The sequence below is a fragment of the Peromyscus eremicus genome, chromosome 13 (assembly GCF_949786415.1).
Source record: "Peromyscus eremicus chromosome 13, PerEre_H2_v1, whole genome shotgun sequence".
Lineage (NCBI taxonomy): Eukaryota > Metazoa > Chordata > Mammalia > Rodentia > Cricetidae > Peromyscus > Peromyscus eremicus.
The window spans coordinates 18460324-18483181 of NC_081429.1; the positions used below are offsets into that span (position 1 = coordinate 18460324).

General features: G+C 37.0%; 1 protein-coding gene across 1 annotated transcript in view; it reads right to left on the bottom strand.

Moving 5' to 3' along the window:
• Fbxl17 (F-box and leucine rich repeat protein 17) overlaps positions 1–22858 on the bottom strand; it is a 449538-nt gene that overhangs the window by 394882 nt on the left and 31798 nt on the right. Inside the window, exon 4 of the mRNA XM_059277888.1 lies at positions 22479–22610. Coding sequence (XP_059133871.1) covers positions 22479–22610 — 132 coding nt within the window. The remainder of the gene's footprint in view (positions 1–22478; positions 22611–22858) is intronic.

The following is a 22858-nucleotide window of genomic DNA, read 5'->3' on the forward strand; positions in this document are numbered from 1 at the left end:
TAAAGTAACGTGCTAATGGAGAGCTGTAAAGACTGTGAACATTTCCCTTCCAAAGGAAAGACCATTAGGCTTCCTAAATGGGAGGGAAAAACCAGCCCGCTTACAAAACAAAGATGTCTGTTATGCCGTAGTATTTGTAACTTAATTTAGTAAAAATTGGTAATAAGCTATATGCTCAGTATATCATATCATACTCAATAACAAACAATACTTAGCTACTAAAGCTTTCTACATTAGGGTTTCACTCTTACTACATACAGTATGCTGAAGCAGTTAAGAATCATACACAAACATTAACCCAATAGAACTTATTAACCTTTACATTTTACACTGTTTTCCCTGTTAATATGCCTAATTTTATGCTATAATTTTAATATTTTTGAGACAATCTCACTGTGTAGTCCTAGGTGGCTTAATAATTTCGATTTTTAAGAATACAAAATAACCAAATATTGTTTTAAAATAGGTACATGGAAAAAAAAGGTCCCTCAAAATCAACATGCATAAAAATTGCTGGATTCCGAAGTAAAGTGAAAAATGAATGGCTTTAAAAACTATTTTGTATCATTTAGTTTATTTTGCTATTTACATATGATATCATAATATAGAACATTTGACTCTCCATTAAAATATGCTTAATTTTCCTGATAATGTAATTATAAATAGGAAAAAATTGTGTAGCCTTCAGAGGCTTGAAATATAAGTATTCAAAACAGCCCACAAAATAGCAAGCTACATACGATGTTTTTAAAAAATGAAATGTTTGCTCTTCCTATCTAAGGCATTCAAATTATAAGCCAAACAGAGAACAGTTATTAAAACAATTCCCTACGCTTCATTATGTTTATGACAGGGAAACTGCAATTAGCAGTTTTGGAAGTACTTTTTAATTTCACATTTTAAAAATCACATGGGAAGTTTAAAATTTATTTTAAAAGTAAGTCATAGCACATCCCCAAATCAAGGCCAAACCCAACTTCAATCAACTCTGACTGTTCGCACAGCTGGCACATTCTACTGTCTACACTCCCTGAACGTGCATGGCAGAGACACAGCTCTACCTTCCAATGGCTCCCAGTTTCATTAGAGCTTGCATACAACACCAAAGGGGGAAAAAAAGCATTTTAAATAAGCGACTCATTCATCTTTGTTCTGTGTAAAAGTTCTAAAATTATAAAATCCGTCTAGTCCTTTAAGTGCAAAACGGGAAATATAGTGATAAGAAAACATAACACATATCTCATATTCACTAAGGCACATTTAAACATGTACCTTCTTTGAAATTTTTCCAAATATGAAAATTATTAGTATGGCATTATGCAACAGAAGTCAAGTGTTTCCTTTCTTAATGAAAACATCTGCAGTTTGGCTCGGAGAAGCAACAGCCATCTATTACATACCTAATGAATTTGCACTGTACATTCCAATGCAAAATGTACCAATAAATGAAACAACCACAACGTATTTTCAGCAGAATTTACTAAACAATACATCTAAGATAATGTGAAGACTTTACTGATTTCCTTGCAGAGATATTTCGAAAATAAATCTGAAATTAGTCATTTATTTTAGCTAAATGAAAACTAAATTTGAAAGTTATATGCAATCCTAAAAATAATTAGAAAAAAAGCAGTAATTGCTTTGATTTATCTCTCAGAAAAAAAATATATTTTGAAATAATAGATAACCTTCAGCTTTTAAGCTTAAAACTATACTGTTAGTAATCTCTATTACTACTCCAGAGTTTAAGGTAATTATTCCTACCACAATACACACCTCTAAAAAGAACAGCAGTAGTATTTTTCTCAAATATGTGTACTTGAGATGTATGTGGTAAAAATAACTTTATCAACATGGGCTCAAATGTTTACTAAAGTCCAAAACTGACCTACTGGTCTATTATTTCCATTTGAAAAATTCTCAATTTTGATGTCTTCTTAAAGATAACTATTGTCTTACCTAAAACAGCCCTTTCTAAAATGACAGGTAAGAAAACATGTCCCCGCGGCCTCCCTGTCCTAGTTACCTGTGCTGACTTCAGACTGAGTGCTCAGTGCTCACTCTTCCTGTCCTGTGGCTGTGGCCCTGCCCTTACCTTTGCTGTCCTGGCCTCCTTTGTTTGTGCCTTTTCGTATTTCATTCGTCCTTTATCCAGCAGCACAGAACCAAAACGGCCCATGTCACCAGGCCTGATAAAGCTATGGAAAAACACATCCTCCCTATTTTGGGGTAAAACTAAGTCAGCTATCATCTTGGAGATGAGGGGAGTTTTAGGCATCAGACAAGCCTGCCCAATAAAACTCAGACTGGAATCACTGATTATAACTTCACACACACACTGAGCTCTTGGAAAGCATCCAAGTTTTTTTTTTTTTTAACTCTTCTCTTCTGTCTAGGAAACAGAACTAAAAAAATAATAATAATTGAGCTATAATAATTCAATCTCCTTAGCAAGTCTATTGAACATGAAAAAAAAATAACGAAATCTTCGTAATCTAGAACTTTTGACCATTTTAGCTTCATTTAAATATTTAAATCTGAAGTCAGACTAAACAGTTTTATGCTTCTCACAATGTTTGCTCTGACTGATAAAAATATTAGTTACTAAATATATAATCACCGGGATAGGGAAAAATAATCAAGTAATTTAATAAGGCTTTAAGAAACTGACTTCCTGGATGTCATATTTGATTCAATTGTTCTTCGACTTTTTAATGAATTAGCTAGTGCCAATTTTCACCACACACAAAAGAAAGCAATTTTTTTTTAAGCACAAGTTTAATGTCTGTCAGCAAACAAAACTTTACACCAAATGTCTGCAGATAAATGATCACCAGCTGGCTATACTGAGGCAGAATTTCCCACCAAGGCACCTCAGTAACAATTACTGCCTTGCTACTTAACAGCTGATGCTAATCAAATATATTCTTTTAAGATGTTCATCTTATTGTAATAATCCTGTAATAATCTATAGTAACAATCACATTTAAAAATTCTAATTACTGAACGTGTAAAAATATTAAAACGCCAAGATGGAAAGAAACAAAGTATCACAAAACAATAGTTAGACCTATATGCACAACTTTAAGATACTTAAATAAAGTGGCTTCTGCCCAGGTCCTGAGCAAATCAGTGCTGCCCAAGTCTAAAAGATCCCATTTAAAAGAACATCGGATCTTTCTCCAGTTTAGAAATGGCAGCTGGGAACTGTGGCAAGTTAGCAAGTCAGCCTGCTTCATGGAAGAGCTTTAGTTCCTCCTGGGCTGCCTGGCACTGTCTTTAGAGAGTGTTAGAAGAAGAAACAGACTTACAGATACAGAACAACAGTGTTGGAAGCTGCCCTGTGACTTCATCTACACTGTCCCTGCCATACATCAAGCTGTGAAATTTAAGTTACAACTGTAATTACTGGGCGGGGGTTCATGTTCATTCAAAAGATCTTCTCTGCCTCTGCCTTTCCAAATTAAAAAATAAAAACAGGAAAAAGAGATAAATGTACGTAAAATTTTGAAACACCACCACCGAAAAAAAAAAAAAAATCAAAAAAAATTAAAAAATGTTGCCATAGGCAAAAGCTAAAAGTAAATGACAAAGTAGGCAAGAAAAAAAAAATGACAATTCTTATCACTCACAAGAAACTAGTCTATATAACGAATTAAAAATAAAATACTGAAGAAAATATTAGGAACTCCATAGGAAAGTGGGCCAAGGCTGAAGAGACACAGAAGAATTCAAATGGCTTTAAACATACAGTAACATGTCCAACTCATAACAGAAGGCCAATTACAACTAGTTCAGACACCATTTCTCACCTATTGAAATAGCAGGAATTGAAGAGTTTAATAGTACACTGACAGCGGTGTAGGAAACAACTACTTTTGGCTTATGGGAATGCAAAACAGCATTATTCTTTAGTTTTGTGCTGTTGATTTTTTGAGACAGAGTTTCCTGTATAGCCCTGGCTGTCCTGGAACTCACTCTGTAGACCAGGCTGGTCTTGAACTCACAGAGATCCACCTGCCTCTGATAGTATCATTCTTCAAGGGGGGAACCTGACACTATATATCAAAATTATAGAAGCTTGCACTCTAGGAGCTAGCAGTCCCTTTCTGAGACTCTCTCCAACAAATACACTAAAATATGTACAAAAATTACATAAAATTATAATAATATATGTACAAATAAAACAACAATCCACAAAACATAAAAGATGCAACCTAAGTGTACAAGCAGCTGACTACACCCAAACTCATGTTAATTCCAGAGAAGAGACTACCATATTACATTTCAGAAAATAAAAACAAGGGAGCAATATATGGACCCATTAGTAGAAATGTGTTAAGATTAAAAAATAGAAAAGTGCAAAGTTTTATACCAATTTAACTTTTTAAAAAGTAAATACAAAAAGAAATGTTTTAAAAATATAAAATTTCAAAAAAAATTTGATTTGAACAATAACATAATTATCTTTGTGTAAATACTATCAAGGTTTTATAAAAGATAACTACATTGTGTTTCTCACATTAGAGAACTATTATTGTAATAATGGAATTACAATTGTGAACCACAAAATCTTCCAAAACATAGCAAAGTACTGATGTCGCCAGACAGAAGTGGTAATCCATTACTTCCCTAATTCCGAAGTCACTTAGGATTTCTCCAACAACCGCTTGATGAATGTGCTCAAGCAGGATAGGGAGTTACCTAGTGCCCTGTCGGTGGCGTTACTGTCACCAGAGATATTAAAAAGTCATTATGCCTAAGTCTCCTGTGGAAGAAAGAGACTAGTATCAATAAAGCACTTGTCACTTTGTAGCTAGGAAATGCATGCTATGTGCACCGCATCTCAACAGTGCTGCTGGGAACAACCAAGGACAATGGGCTAATGGCACCTAGCAGTAATTCAGCACTCCAAAAAGAGGTGAAGGAAGGAAAACTACAAGTGTGAAGCTATCCTTTGCTACATACTAGTTCAATGCCAGCTTGAATTATATAAAGACACTGACACAAAAAAATGAATACACCAACAAATAATTATGATATAGAAGGCCCACAGCTGTCATCGTTTTCAATGACCAAAGACCAAAAACCTTCCCCCTAACGTAAGACAGAGCACACTAATTTCAGCTCACGCACTTATATCAAGAATAGTACTAGCAAAGTCCTCACTAGCACACAGAGGGCAGAAAAGAAATAGAGAACATCCTACTTGGAAAGGGAAAATATGTTTCTGTTGTCATCTTAGAATTAGAACACTCTTAGTGGTCCAGTGCCTGGGCGAACCAACATGAGGCCCTGGCTGCAGTAGCCAGCAGAGGAGGAGGGAGAGACAGAGAAGAGTGGAGTGGATGGGAAGAGGAGGGGAGGAGAAAAGACAAAAGAGGAGGAGATACAGAAGGAAAAGACGAAAGGAAGAGGAGTAAAGAATTCTCTCTTCTCTCTTCTCTCTCTCTCTCTCTCTCTCTCTCTCTCTCTCTCTCTCTCTCTCTCTCTCTCACACACACACACACACACACACACAGCTGCTAAAATAAATGATGTTAGCAACATTGTAAGACATTAAACTACCACATAATAATCTGGTGCATTTCTAAACAATAACAATGAACAACCAGAAAGATAAACATTGAAAACAATGTACAAGCCTCCATGTTCAACCCCAGCACAGAGAAGGAGAGAGAATAGGGGAGGGGAGGAAGCAATAAATGAAGTTTGCAAAAATGTCAGACTATTGGATTTAGTATCAATTAACGGGATGTGATAACAGAAGTAAAGGAGAGATATATTAAGACTATACAAAGTTCAACACTTCTGAGTATCAAAGAACACAATTAGAATGAAGAGACAACCCACAGGGTGGGGGAAATACTTACAAAGAATGTACCTGGAAAAAAGTTCATATGAAGAATAGAATGTATAGTGCATTCCTACGACTCAACAACAGTAACCAAAATACCCAACTTAAAAAGGGACAAAGTATTTGACAGGTACTTCTCATGAGAAGATATAAGCCAGGCTTTGCATCACATGCTTTAATCCCAGCACTAGGGAGGCAAAGGCAGGTAGATCTCTGTCGGTTCAAGGACAGCCTAGGGCACACACTAACACCCTGTCTCAAAAAAAAAAAAGAAGAGAAATGGGAGGAGGTAGGAAAGAAGAAAGAGGATGGGAGGTGAGCTAAAAGAAGGGCAGGGGAGGAGACAGAGGGAATGGGGGAGATGGGGGATGAGACGGGGAGAGATGGGGGAAGGGGAGAGACAGAAGAGGGGAGACACAGGGAGAGGGGAGACACATGAAAATGGAGAGACAGATGGAGGGGGAGATAAAGGGAGAGGGGGGAGGAGACAGAGGGAAGGGAGGAAGAGTAGGAAGAGGAGGAGGAAGACAATGACGAAGAAGAAATAAATAAATAAAACAGCCACAAGAACATATACTCCCTGTGGTGGTGAGACACACAGCACCAAGAATTTTAGAAGCATTTTTCATCATTTCTTCATTTTAAACAATATTTCATTACTTTTATTTTATGTGCACATTTGTATGTGTGAAGGTGTCGGATCCTCTGGAACTGGAGTTACAGACTGCTGTGCGCTGCCTGTGGGTGCTGGGAATTGAACCCAGGGCCTCTGGAAGAGCAGCCAGTGCTCTTGTGAGTCATCTCCTCTCATTTCTTCATTTTATCCTTGCCTCCACATGTTGAAACTACTTGATAGTTTCAAAAACTACGGCAAGAAATGTCACTAATAATTAAAAAAATACTGGAAACACAGTTGAAAGATGGGCTATACAAAAGACAATATTGTCTTTATCAAAAATGATCAAGTTAACAAAGAAAGGGCACACAAAATATAATCTGATAGAAAGCAATGGAGCTTATGGCCGAAATTTGTTATCACAAAAAAAGAAGAAGAACCAAAGTGTGTATCAATATTGGAATATTTAGTATAATTTTAAAGAGACACAGATATCTTAGCATGTGCATTAAAAGTTTTCTGAAAATAATAACCAGGGAAATTGGTAAAAAAGCATTTTAATTCACATTCTACTTTTCTATACTATAAGAACATTTTTGGCTATCCATATTTATTTTTATGGGAACAAGTTATTTAGGCCTCTTTCTTTTATTTCTCAATATATTGTATTGTTCCAAATATATGTATAAATATATTTTTAACTCCAGGTGTATTCAAAATTATCAACATCTCTATGGGTAATTATCTAAAGGAAAAACTATACAGATCATTTAATATGTGACTACCATGTTTATGTAAATTACTTCTTTTTTTTTTCCTAAATGGATTATCGTGGGTTTTTGTGGATTCTAAAATACCAAAGAAAAAAGGCAAAAAGAACTCTTTATCTCTTCACAAAATTAGTAGTATTACTGTAATAAAGGAAATCAATTGCTTTAGAAATCTAGTTTCGGGGTTGGGGATTTAGCTCAGTGGTAGAGCGCTTGCCTAGCAAGCACAAGGCCCTGGGTTCAGTCCTCAGCTCCGGGGGGGTGGGGGGGAGAAATCTAGTTTCTACTTAGGTGTTCCCATAAGAGAGAAATTTATAGGACATAATGGATGACAGAATTCTAAAAATAAAGGTAACACCAACCAGTAAGTAATACCAAAACTCAATTTACTGTATTTAATCCTTCAGTCCCATTATCTATGGAATGCCTAAGAAGTGCTATAAGTATCTAAAGATGCTACAAAGCCTTTACAGAGTGTCTGCAAAAACGGTCCTCTCCACCAGACACTTGACAGGGACATACAAGAATGAAATTACCCCTATGACTTAGCATTGCAGTAAGGTGGGCTGTGGACATCTATGCAAAGGATCTGAAACCAGTTATCTCACTGTGGTTAACACTCAACAAATGCTTATAAGTTAGTTAACAATAGGAGATTAGACTTAGAAAAGTTAATTTATTCATAGACCTAATGACCATAAAGGAGCAAAAGACCATCTGTTTTACAGGATTATCAAGTCTATAATAGGCATCAATTTACTTCCAAGTTTTGAATACATAGTTTTTAGGGCACAAAATATCACACCACTCACTAATTTTCAACCTATTCTTAGGATCTGTTCTTCCAAATATCAAAAATCAATGATTACAAATCAATGAATGCTGTTAAACTACAAAATAACTTTTGCCCATTAAATTGTCCCATTGGTTGATCTACACTAAGAAAACCAAATCTCACCAGGATATGTCTAGGGGAACATAAACAACCAGCACACATACATACATATGGGGGTATATTCCATAGGTAACAGTACTTGAAGACCTAAATATAGCAAATGAAGTGTTGGCATCACTTCTCTGGGTTGATATAATAATGCACATAATACGCACCTAAAATGACAGAGTAAGCATAACAGAGTACTGGGTAACAAGTGACTATGGTGCTGATTCACCTTCTTACTAATACTTCTACCTTTATTTTAAAATGTACTCCATCTGACTATAAAAAGTCTACTACAAAATGAGTAGCAGTTTCAAACACATCACACCACAGCTTGACTGACGGACCTGTACCATCCAGGTCTATATAAGTTTGCTATCCACTCTGACGTTTGCTGTACCGTTTCCACAATGGGTATTCACAAATCCTATGACATCACAAGGCTATGCAGTCTTACTGGATCACTGGAAGGCATGTGATCAGCTGTTGACTAAACATCATTATGCAGTAAATGACTGTGCTTTTGTTAGGTTTTATTTCACCAAAACTGTGTATTAGACTAGTATTGATCAATTTAGTTAACTAAGATAGAAAAAAATACTAATTTTTCTGAAAATGGGTGGTTTTAAAATTGGAAGAAGACCTAAATATTTACAGTACTTTTTCATTTTTCTCTCTGAAGACCTGTTTACTAAAGGAAATTAATAAAATTAATTTATATTTATGAAAAATGATATTGGCTATGTTTATTCAGTTACTGGTAACAATATAAACTAGTGGGTAAACTTTCACAAAATTAATTTGGTAAGTTTGAATTTAGTTACCCCCATGCTACACTAGCAATTGGTTAGACTGCTGATCAGCTAATGTACATCCTGAAAGAATATAACTTTTCTAAGCTGGACATTAAGTCACAGACATTGCTAGAGTTGCAGGAAATCAAAACAATAGAACAAAGGCCTCATTACAAAATCTGTACACACAATCTACAAATGGAAGATGAAAAACTCAAGGGACAGACAATCTCAACCTAAACATCTGAACAGCGGCACAAGAATACATTAAAGAGTACACTAAAAGTTAGGTTTGAATCATTCTCAAATTAAACTCCAAAAGCATGCTTTCCTTAATTTATTAAATTTTAACCTTCTTAAATACTGACATACCCACTAAAACATCACATTTACCAATCATTAATGATCTTAAACTTCTGATCACACACAAGAAAAACAATCAACGTTTATTATCCTGGTAGACAGTCAGATGTAAGAAAACATGGAACACTAGTGGTCGTGGCTGGCTCTCACCCCTCATGTGGAGTGAGCAAAGGGCAACGCATGAGAGGATATGGAGAGCTGCAGTCAACGAGCTACATCCATAACGTTTACACACTGACACGTGCTTCATTTGCATGCCATTTACACCTATAAAATTTTTAAAATTGGAATACATCTAACTCAATATATGTCCCTCTAAGTCAAACTAGACCTAAACACAGTTATTTTATAAGCAATTTTTATATAAATCAGACAGAAAATATCAATGAATTCAGTATCTAATTTTGAAGTAGATAACAAATTTATACTTAACAACCAAACATCAATTAATGAGAAGATAATAATTTTTGTTTTTATTTCTACATATGTAAAGAATTTGCTATCTAAATATGTCAAAACCAAACACATAACTTCAAACAACAAATTACTAGGCCAATGTTACTTTTTAAGGTAATGAGGCACTGAGACTATTCTCCTGTCTTAAAAAATAAGCAATTTCAAACAAATTCCCTGCCATGACTTGATGACTAAATGACACAGGCATCCAGAGGCCCGAGATACAGGACAGAAGATTTCTATCACAGTCTGAAGATGGAGGGCCCGAAGAGGACACACTTAACTGGGATGCTTGGAACCTGCTTCATGCGCGTTTGCTGCACAGAGGTAGGCAAACGCCTGGGCTGCGGGTGAGTGGGCAATGGCAAAGTTAGAACATACACAGAAACCCCACTGATAAGAACTCTATACACTCACAACTGCCATGATGGGGCTGGTTATTCTAAACTAAGACGTGAGTTCTTAGATGCACTTGTGTTTTAAATCCCAGAGGGAAGCAGCGCTCCAAGCTCCACTGTGAGGGGATCTACTGGGTGCCAAACGTCACTAGTGCATTACTTTATGTCCACCATTAAAATTACAGAAATGATTTAACTAAAATTACAATTAGGTACTTCAGAAATGGAGAGTTTGGCGATGTGCAGAGTCCGACCACACTGTATTGAGACTTATTTAACAGTGCTATCTATCACTGAGCATCCAGTGACAACCAAGTGAGCAGCTACAGCTTTACCGTGTTGTTCAACAGAGAATGACTTCTACACACATTGAGGTAATAGAAATAAAAAACTGAAACACCCAAACTGCCCAAGAACTCGGAGTAAAGATCTTATGTACTACAGCTAAGCTTCTACTCTGACTTGTAATTCACTGTACATCAAAGAAAATCAACTCGCCCTGATGCGGAAGGACTATTCCCTTCAGTGATCAGGCAGGTGTTGAGGCCAGGGCGAGAGCTTATTTTCCCCAGCCTTACCTTGTTTGATCACTGGTTACTTTTGATCTGACACTGCCCTCTCTCTAGTAATGACTTCCCCCTCACAGACCCTACCTCACATCTGTCAGGGAGAATAAAGAGCATCAAACTGAGACCTGACAAGGCCTATGGGCCATGCGATATGCTGCCAACAGAATGGGCCCCGGCTCCCACAATTTTCAATTCAGTTTCTTTTGTTCTGGTAGGTACAGGGCTAGGGTACCAGTGACAGACAGCAGAAAGGATTATGCGCCACTGTGAGACCAAGCCTTCTTGAATGTGTATCTTTTATCTTTGATTCTTCATCTTCTTAACTGCTGCAAACTTCATGGTGTTTACTATGAAATACATATTCAACAAGTGCAAAAGAAAGTTTGTTTAAATCCCTTTCCAGGACAAAGCAAAGGATACAATGTATTGTATTTCAACTCTAAACCGTAAAGGAAAGTTTCAAACCCTTAAGTGAACTTAAGACAGCCGTCAAACAGCACATTAGTAGCAAACAAAATCACCCAATTTTTAGGGTTTTAACGCATATTGCCTTCATGGCCTAAGAACAGAACCACCTTCTAAAACAATGCATCTATTCACAAGAGGAAACCGATCTGACCGTTAAAGTACACACTCTCATACTGTTTTGGTGTGCGACTAGATGAGGGCTGAAAATAAATTCCAGCAGTCTTATTTAAAGAATGCTTTGAGTAAAGGCTTCTTTAAGACATTACTAACAATCATTTCTTTAAAAATGAGCAGTAAGGAAAATCATCATTTTGATAACATTTTACTGGTAATTCCTCAACTTCCATTAACATATTTTACAAGTTCTTAAATATAAATTTCTCTCTCCTCTAACAGTCACGCATGCATGCGCGCACGCGCACACAAACACACACACACACACACACACACACACACACACACACACACACAAATAGACAGGTCATTATAAGGTATGCACTAAAGGGAAGTGTAGGAACTTTAAAGATCTTCTAAAGTCGCACAAAGTCAAAACACCATCTCTTTTCTTCTTGATGAAGAAATAGATTTTCTTAACTTTAAAAAAGTGGGAAGAAGTGCATGACCAATAATAAACAAGCAAATTCACTGTCAATGTAGAATAGTACTATAATGAACACAAATGAATAATTAACATTATACATACACAATGAAGAATCCTGGGATGGGAGGATGAGCACTGAAGTACTTTTAAGTTGATTCTGATAAATGGGAAAAGTTACTGTCTACAATGGTGAAAGACACATGAATTTATAGAAAGGGAAGGTACCCAGGTCTAAAAAGTTAACTGAAGAAATTAGGAAAACGCACCCAAGAAACTAAGTTATTTATTACTATAGAGGACTACATGGAAAACACTCATTTTTATACTATCAACAATTAGCATTATTAAACTCTTATAAACATTCTAAAAACATTATAACTCATTAGTACATTAGTAAATGAGAACTAGTGTACATAGTACATAAGTGTAACTCAAAGTGCATTAGTAAAATGTGATCATTTTCACTGGATCTTAAAATATGAAAAAGATGACTCATACACTTGGACTAACTATAAAAATGCTATGGAAAGACTCTCACTTCACCAGGTAACTCAATTAATTAAAGGAGAAACAGTACAGTGAACCAGAATCAATAATTTCTCAAGAATTTTCCCCTCAAGTTATCCAAATGTCACTTTACAATCAAAAAAGAAAGAAAGGAGGGGAGAGGGGAGGGAAGGTAAAGGAGGGGGAGGGGAGGGAAGGGGGGAAGGGAGGGAGGGAGGAAGGAAGGAAGGAAGGAAGGAAGGAAGGAAAAAAGAATCAAACATTATGCTACACAAACTATCTGTTTATGTGTTGTTTGGGTCGTTCATTCCCAAATAATTGATTCTACAAACCTATTAGAGTAAATAAGGGGGAGGAAATCATAATAGAGTTTTTAAATTATAAGGAATGGGGCTAGAGAGGGCACAGCAGTGAAGGTGTGGCCACGCTGCCACAGGACCCAGGTTCAATTCCCAGCACCTACATGGAGGCTTACAATCATCTTTCACTCTAAATCCAGGGTATCAGTGTGCTGTACTGGCCTTCTCACACACCAGGCACGTGTTTGGTTACAGATACACATGTGGGCAAAATATGCACATACTTGGTTAAAGACAGACACCTGGCAAAACACTCTCTCTCTCTCTCTCTCTCTCTCTCGCTCTCGCTCTCTCTCTCTCTCTCACACATACACACCAAAAATAGTAGTAATAATAAATCTAAAAATATTTTTTAATTTCTTTCAAATATTTGGAAGAATATTCTGACTCAGATAAGGTGGTATCTCAGCATAGTTATAATGTGAGTTTCCCCAATGACTAGAGAAATTGAACATTTTTAAAAATAGTCACTGGCCTTTTGTGTTCCTCTTTTGAAAACTGCAATTCATCAGCTCATTTGTGGATTGGCAGCTTACTTCCATGGTATTTAATTTCTTTGATTCTCAGCTAGCAAAGACTCGCCCCACTCAGTGGGCCGCCTCTGCTGACTCCTTGGCTGTGCAGAAATGCTTTCATGGCACGGAGTCCCATCCACTGGTACCTGGGCCGGCCGCTGTGCTTCTCAGCTCCGCTCAGAAAGTTCTTGCCTACCCCGATGTCTTTGAGAGTGCTCCCTATGTTTTTGTCTAGTTAATTTCAGTGTTTAGGGTTTTAAACTCTTTGATCCACTTTGAATTCATATTTGTACAAAGGTGAAATACAGTTTCATTTTTCTGCAGGTAGGTATCTAATTTTGCTAGCACCATTTCTTGAATAAGCCATCCTTTTTTCCCACTGCATGGTTTTCCATCTTTATCAAAAGTAAGGTGTCAATAACTTTGATGGTTTGTTTCCAGATCGTCTTCTCTGTTCCACTGGTCTCCCTGTCTGTTTTTTATGCCAGCACTGGGCTGTTTTTTACCACGATAGCTCTGTGGTGTAACTGTTCTTACTTCTTAAGATTGCTTTGGCTATTTGTGGCCTTTATGAGTCCATTAAATTCTTGGATTTTTTTTTTTTTTAAATCTAGATCTGTGAAATACAACGTCAGAACTCTAATATGTTCTGGTAGCTAATTTTATGTCAACTTGACACATGCAAGAATTATCTGAAAGAAGGGAACCCCAACTGTGGACATGCCTCCAGAAGACTGGGCTGCAGGCTGAGCAAGCCAGTAAGCAGCACCCCTCCATGGCCTCTGCATCAGCTCCTGCCTCCAGGTTCCTGCCCTGCCTGAGTACCTGTCCTGACTCCCTTTCATGATGAACTGTGATGTGGAAAAGAAACCCTTTCTTCCCCAGGTTGTTTTTGTCATGGTGTTTCATCACAGCAATAGTGGCCCTGACTAAGGCTTATGTGTTTCATTAAATCTGTAAATAATTTTGGTAGTAGAGCTATTTTTACACTATTAATTCTGTTCGTCTAGGAGCAATGGGAGGTCTTTTCATCCTCCAGTATAGTCTCTCACTTCTTTCTTCAGTCTTCAAGTCTTCATCACAGAGATCTTTCTTTTCTTTGGCTGGGTGTATTCCTAGGTGTGTGGTCGTCGGTCTGTTCTGTTTCCTATAGTTGTAGGTGTATTCCTAGGTGTGTGGTCGTCGGTCTGTTCTGTTTCCTATAGTTGTAGGTGTATTCCTAGGTGTGTGGTCGTCGGTCTGTTCTGTTTCCTGTTGTTGTAGATGTATTCCTAGTGTGTGGTTGTCGGTCTGTTCTGTTTCCTGTAGTTGTAGGTGTATTCCTAGGTGTGTGGTCGTCGGTCTGTTCTGTTTCCTGTTGTTGTAGGCGTATTCCTAGGTGTGTCGTCGGTCTGTTCTGTTTCCTGTTGTTGTAGATGTATTCCTAGGTGTGTCGTTGGTCTGTTCTGTTTCCTGTAGTTGTAGGTGTATTCCTAGGTGTGTCGTCGGTCTGTTCTGTTTCCTGTTGTTGTAGATGTATTCCTGGGTGTGTGGTCGTCGGTCTGTTCTTTGGTTGTATTGTTGTTATTGTTGTTTTTAAGCTATTATAAATGAGGCAGTTTCTCTAATTTATTTCTCTAAGAGTGCATTGTTAATATAAATGAAGGCTACTACTTTTTTTTTTTTTTTAAAGATTTATTTATTATGCATACAGTGCTCTGCCTGCATGTATCCCTGCAGGCCGGAAGAGGGCACCAGATCTCATTACAGATGGTTGTGAGCTACCATGTGGTTGCTGGGAATTGAACTCAGGACCTTTGGAAGAACAGACAGTGCTCTTAACCTCTGAGCCATCTCTCCAGCCCAGGCTACTACTTTTTTATATAGAGTCTCTACCCTACAACTTCATGTGTTCATTAGATCTAAGAGCTTTCCAGTAAGTTTTATTAATGTCTCAAGTACAAATTCATGTCATATGCAAATCCTGACTGTGACTTTTTCCTTTCCTATGTTTACCTCTCTTATTTAGTTTGCTTGTCTAATTGCTATAGGTAATACTTCAAACACTACAGTGAATAAGAGGGAACCATGGGCATCCTTGTCTCACTCCTGATTTTAGAGGAAATGCTATTGTTTGTCTCTAATATAATGCTGGCTAAGGATTTGTTGTAAACAGTCTGTTGTATACAACTGTTGTTATCTGGAGGTCTGTTCCTTCTATTCCTAATATCTGGAGGACTTTTTTGACAAAAGCATGCTGAGTTCAGATGCTTTTTAGTATTGATCCGATAGCTTTGTGAAAGTTTACTTAAACAGTATATTCCATTTATTAACTCACATATGTTGACCCAATCTTGCCTCTCCAGGATGAAGCCCACCTGGTTATAATGCACGACATTCCTAATGTGTTCCTGACCTTAGTTTGCAACTATTTTGTGGAGAATTTCTAATTTTGGACTGGGACAGTGTTTGTTTGAATAGCTGCCTAAACCTAAATGTATGATGACTTTATTTGTAAATTCACTACAACAAAGTATTTTTTATTTTAAAAAGCAAAGATTTCAAAAAAGAGCAAGGTAGACAACCTTCATAACATGAGTAGGTAAATTTGCGGCACCCACAGCAACAGCACCACCCACACGTTTACACCAGAACATAACTTGTACAGCTTTCGGCAGAAGACCAGGTTTGTCAAAAGCCCAAGTGTCAGAGAGTGTTCACAACTGTGCATCTTTTAAATAATGATAATAAAATAGTGGAAAAGCTGTAAATGATGAATCTGTAAACCATATTAAAATATAGTTTGTAAACTACATTCAGAGAGGTAAGTTTAAAGGAAAGAAAAGAGGGGGAAAGGATGGAAAAAAGAAAAGGGGAAAAATTATTTCTCCAATTCTTTCATCTAAGCCTAATCACTAAAATAAGAAATTAAATTAAGTCTCCGATAACCTCAAAACCTTAGCACCTCATTACTGTGAATAAAGAAAAACACTATCCAAACTTCCACCCAGATCAAATAACACCTCCCATTTGCTGACTGGCAGGCTGCGGGGTGGGAAACAAGTACTCAGAAATGACAGCTGAATGTACTCCCAGCATCCCTCTGGCACCCAGCCTTATAAATCTCTATTTGCCAAGCCTAATGATGTGATGCTTTAACACACTATCTCCTGGTGCCAGCATCGAGCACAAAGCCGAGACAGCACTTTCACTCTTGTATCTGAGAGATAATTCAATTTGCTCATATCTTTCTAATTTCTGAAAATATGCAACCCTGAGAATGTAAAAATGTTTAAATTACACATCAAAAACCAGGAAGAGACAAGTGGAGACCCCCAACAACCAGGAATCACTTCCTTAACTGGAGATGTTAAACTCATGAGAGGAAGCTAAAATTTGACACAAAAATTATTTTAGAAAAAGAATATAAAAATAGCATTTATAGCATCCTATTTTGAGCATAGTCCACCCTGAATTTTCCAAGCTGGGCTATCTCTATCAGAGCTTCTAACACTAAGCTAAATTCCTCTGAGGTTCTGCTAGCATATGGGCATTTCCCATCATTAGCTGATGAGTTCCTGGAGTTTATCAACCAATTTTAATATTACTAAACAAATATAATTAGGCAAGTGAATCTGCAGGGTAAAAAAATTAATGCACTACCAAGAAAAGTTATTTAGATATTATCCAAGCCACTGCCTGCCCTACATACACACTGGCACACAGGGTAGGTAGAAATATACACATATTCATTCTTCTTTTCCTATGCATTTAAAATGATAGACTAAATGCATTCATGTTGATAAGATAGCTGGTACCTCAAAGATACACCCACATGCTGGCTCACAATCATCTGTAATAAGATCTGGCACCCTCTTCTATGTACATAATAAATAAATAAATCCTTTAAAAAAAGAGAAAGATATCAATAAATTGAAAAGAGAATGACAAGACCTAGTAAAGAACATAGAAGTAGATTGATATTATCCTGCTAAATAATTTCTACTTTTAATTATATTCACCTTTCAAATACTATTTCAACAAAATAAAGCCAATTTAATAACAAAACACACAAGCCAGCATAATTCTAACAAGAATTCTACAGTCTATTTGGTTAGAACTACATATGTTGCCTGAGTACTCCCCAACTTCACTGACCAACTTGGCTGATCAAAAAATAGCACCCAAAAATTACATCATTGGTATGGGAACTACATTAAAAGAAATTTACTTATTTGTTTTATTTAAAAATCCTAAAACTGTTGATTCTGCATCTTTAAACTATAAAGCTATTATTTACTTGTTCAAACATATCTTCTTTTTAAAAGTACAATCCCAAAGTATTTAAAGAAATCCATTTTAATATAGCCTGTTCAGTTCAGAAGTCACCTATATATCACTAAACCAATATTTACTGAATCTCTGTTTTATGTCTACACTTGGAAAGGAAGGGCAAAAAGGTGACTAGATACTCCCTACCTTCAAAAGAAATGACAAGCCATTAGCACGAAGCACATCTAAACCACTTCAGTTAATGAGAGTGATCTAGCATTTAGTAGAAATAAATTGAACCTGAACTTGTCTTAGTACCTTGGACTATACATACAGAAATCCTTTCACGTAAGCACAGTAGACTTACACACAGACTTTACCGCAATATTGCCTAGGACAACAAAATGCCAGGCACAATGTAAGTGCCTTCAGTTAAGAACGTATAAGCAGGAGACATATGACAGATAAGTAGGAGTTAAAAGTAATGAATTACTAGGCCAGGCGGCAGTGGTACATTCCAGCACTCGGGAGGCAGAGCCAGGGAGATCCGAGTTCAAGGCCAGCCTGGTCTACAGAGCGATATCCAGGACAGGCACCAAAACTAAACAGAGAAATCCTGTCTCAAAAAACCAAAAAAAGAATTACATAGTTTTTGTGGGTAGACCTCAACAATTAAACTAAATACCAAGTACAGTCTGAACATACACTGTGAGAGGAGATACTTAACCACATCACAAGAGATATAAATTCCATGTGAAGACAAGTAAACACCATGTTATTCACATGGCCGTTAAATTACTTTTTAGAAGGTTATTATTATAGCTCCCTTTGGAAAGAGAAAATGGGAGAACAAAAATGCAAAGCGACAGATACTGAAGCTGCCTTGCTTTATTACTTCAAAAAGCATCAGAAAATATAACAGACTATTGACAATGTCTATGTGATGGGCACAGATCTACCACTCTTTTGTATTTTGCATCCCTTCCTTCTTCCCATCACCCCACCCTACTTGAGTATAAGAATATTCAAGCCTCTCTCTGCTTCACATACAAAGGCAATTCAACTTATAGCATTCTTCATGCAATTAGTATCATAAGACACAAAAAAGAAATGTCCCCATTAATGCCACCTGAAAGACAAAAATTTTAAATGAAGCCTCACATCAGCAGAAACTAAGTCTTACATCTTTATAGCTGCATCAAGGATGGAAAAGCTCCGTCGGTGAAATATATACCAAGACAATGCTGCCATCTAAAGGCCAAGGCTTAACATGAAAGATGTGTGCAATCAACTGCGGCCATTCCCGACTACGCAGCAGCTCCAAGTCTTTTGGAGAAGATTCAATTTATTAAGAGAGCAGAATAACAGAGTTCATTTGAATACTGATCAAAGCACAAGTCAAACTCTATAGCATCCTTTCTGGCATAGTGTTCTTTCTTAAGTTCCTCTATCAGTAGCTAATGTAATTAGCAAAGACCAATAATACTTGTCAAAACAAAAACAGTTGACTACTTACATATTTCACATAAATACATGTAAGTCCTGTGGGAAGTTAGTTATCCATGATTCAACTGTCCAACAGAGCTCAATGTGTTCTGAATTTCCTTTTAAGAACCTCACTGAGAATTACATTGGCTTCTCTTTAAGGTTTATCACAACACTTTAAATCCTCCATGAAATAAAAACTAAACCCAGACCTTATTTCCTTCGGATTTAAGTATATGTCACATTTTCAATGTAATACAACATGGACCAAAAAAGCAAGAAACTGAAGCATAACCTCCCCCATGAATAGCGCCTCCTGTGCAAGGCCACTAGCTACCTCCTCTGGCGGCAACAGAAGTGTTTCTCTGTGCTTACGAACAAGAAGACAAGTGTTCGTCAAATCAACAACTATCCCAGTAAAGACTAGAGAATGTGTGAGACAGGGTTAATGATCTTTAATTATGTTGTGTACCATGAAAACGAACGCTGAATAAATCACTTGTGATCAAATGTGAACTACCTTAGGCTTCTAGTGTATCTTATGGGTCAGAAATTGCATTAAGAAATTTGAGAGTATTTATTACGCCATTTAATCTTCAACTATAACCTGAAAGACAAATATCAATATAACACCATTAACATTAAATGAGGTCTAATGGCCTTCAATAATTTCTGCTGGGTCACAACACAAGTGAGAAACAAAACATCAGTCTATCTAACACAGAAAACCTAACTCTATAAACTCAGACACCCTCAAGTGGTTATATTTATATTAGCTTTAAAAAGAACTGTGAGGTACTTTTTATCGCGTATTTTCAAGGGAAAAGCGTATTTTGAGGTAATAAAAGCACTTAATTTAGTTCACAGTGCTTCTATTTTAAAATAACTTTTAAATAGTGTCATCTCAATAGAAGAGGTGATGCTTCAAACCCTTCCACAACTGAAGTCCATACATGTGAGGCATTTTAAAAATGAATGGGTCCTCTTGAGGACTAGCATTCATGTACCAGAAAGCACTGAGAAAGCTTCCAAAGGAAGGAGGCAACCAACAGTTCTACCCACTTATGACACCTATGAACCACATCAACCACCAGCTCAGCATGATAACCCTAAGGGTCCAGTAGTGGCACAAATACCTCAGTGGTAGCCCCATTAAAATCTGATCAATAAGAGGAAGACCAACCATGTCTGGTACTGGAAATCTACCTAAATACTCACTACAAGTGAAATCATCGTTACTGAGGAAAGCCTACAACCACTAATTTACTAAACCAGCAAAATCCCTAACAACAATCTATAAACATTTGTCCTTAGACCCACAGATAAGTGATCTGCACTCTTCATCAAGGAAACTTCTATTAGGATCAATCCACGTGAGTTTATTAAATGGGTAACAGAATTTATTAAGATATAAATTGAGGAAATACACTCACGAATACAGAATGAAGTTGAAAGCTGAAGTCATCCTCTGATCTGACCAGGAGTGAATCCACTTCGCAGGCAGGAGCAGGAAGAAGGGGCATGTGACCCTTCAACGCCTTATAAGAGGTCACGTACAAGGTCAAGAAGCACGGCCTCCTTTGGGCCATACAGCCCAAGGTCATGGGCAGAGCAAATACCACTACAAACTTCTTGCAATAAATAGAAACCACTACATAAAACCCCAACAATCAAAAGGCAATTGTGAACCCCAGTCCCAATAGAGACATCTATAAAACATTCTCTCACCTAATGCTCGGGGAACATTGCAGAATAGGAGGCAGAAAGATTGTGAGAGCCAGAGGACCAAGGAGCTTGCTGTGAGACTACACCCATACAGTCTTACCAACGTGACCCCCAAACTGCTGTGAGACTACACCCATACAGTCTTACCAATGTGACCCCCAAACTGCTGAGAGATTACACCCATACAGTCTTACCAATGTGACCCCCAAACTGCTGAGAGATTACACCCAGACAGTCTTACCAATGTGACCCCCAAACTGCTGTGAGATTACACCCAGACAGTCTTACCAACGTGACCCCCAAACTGCTGTGAGATTACACCCAGACAGTCTTACCAATGTGACCCCCAAACTGCTGTGAGATTACACCCAGTCTTACCAATGTGACCCCCAAACTGCTGTGAGATTACACCCAGACAGTCTTACCAACGTGACCCCCAAACATGAGCTAAACAATGACGACACCAAAAGACATGCCAAACTGGGGAGACCTACAAGGCTTCAACCCTACACAAAGAACCACAGACAACTGAGGAAAGCCGGGAGTGAGAGAAGTAGTCTTGTCTTCCCCAGGGAAGAGCACACTGACTGGATAGCCAGTATCAAGTGGTCAGCCCTGAAAACACACATACAAAGAACTATACAAACTGAACAAGTTCTATTTAGGAATATAGATGTAAGCAATAACACTTAGAGAAAAAAGGCTATGAATCTGAAGGAGAGTGGGGACAGGAGGGTCTGGATAGAGGAAAGAAAAGGGAAAATGTAATTATATTATAATCTCAAAATTCTTAAAAATTTTAGAATTTTAAAAACTGAAAATAGCAACAAAAATGTCTACATTTTGAGATGCAAATTTAAAAACAAGTCTTTTTTATAAATACATTATTTAACACTGGAAGTCCCCACTAGTTCCTCCCCAGTGATAACATCTTCTGGTAACTGATATGATATCCCTATCAGTTAAAATTAAATGGCTTTGCATTTCATTCAGCCATAAATAGGACTGAAATTTGGATACAAGCTACAGTATGGATGAACCTAAAAAAAGACACAAAGGATCACATACTACAAAACATATAAAATAGGATAATTTATAAAAAACAGGAAATAAATTGCAGTTATCAAGTGCTAGAAAAAAAACAGGGAGCGATGGCTAATGATCAGGGTTTGATCTGATAAAGAAATGTTGTACAATTAGATATTGGTGATGACTGCACAGCTTATGGATATAATAAAAACCAATGAATCTTATGTAATTACATCTCAATAAAGAAAATTGAGTAGTGCGTTAATACATTGTGAGACACACATACATGTACTTAAAATATAGAACTTATGTAATTATGAAGATTATTTGCCCAAATTTACTAGGTCCTATCTTTTCACCATTCTAAGTAAAAAATTTTATTTATAAATGTATTATAATTTATACATAATGTATTATATAATGAGCATTAAAATATTCTTAGTCTAGAATTATAATTCCTAGAGGGACCACAGAAACTCCAACGATGAACAGGTTTTGCTAACAAGTTTTATCTATTCCAGTTTACCTGGGTTTAATTCACTGTCGAAATTCTTTAAAGACACAAAGAGCACATTAAGTGAAGAATATTTAACAACCCAGCACCACATACAAGAATCTATTCGCTTAGATGACCACACTAGAAAACAGTTTGGAGGAGATCTCTGCTTTTCAATGAGTAGGATTTGCCACTTGACAACCAGAAGACAATCTGTAAACAAAATACAAGGGACTCAAAGGGTACCAAGCTGACAGCATGAATGTGAACAGCACTTACCAGTTTGTTCTCCTGCATGTATATTCTCTGTAACTTCAGGCAGCCCTTAGCTATGACAATCATGCCCTCATCTGAGATCTTGTAGCACTGGCCAAAGTGAATGTCTTTGAGTTCTCTGCATTTGGAGCCCAGCTGCAAACAAAGACATTTGGCTCAGTGCTCAGAAAATGACAGAGATAGCGTATTTCTAGTGTACAGTATTCTAAAGTAGCCATACCAAAGTTAAAGAATGATTTATAAGTTACGTTTAAAATAATACAAACTAACAAAGGCTACTAGTAACTTAAAACAGTATTTCAGAAACCATCTACCTTCTAACAAGCCTGTTTCAATTACATTACAGGACACCAAAGTACATAGATTCCTTAACAGTTTTAGTT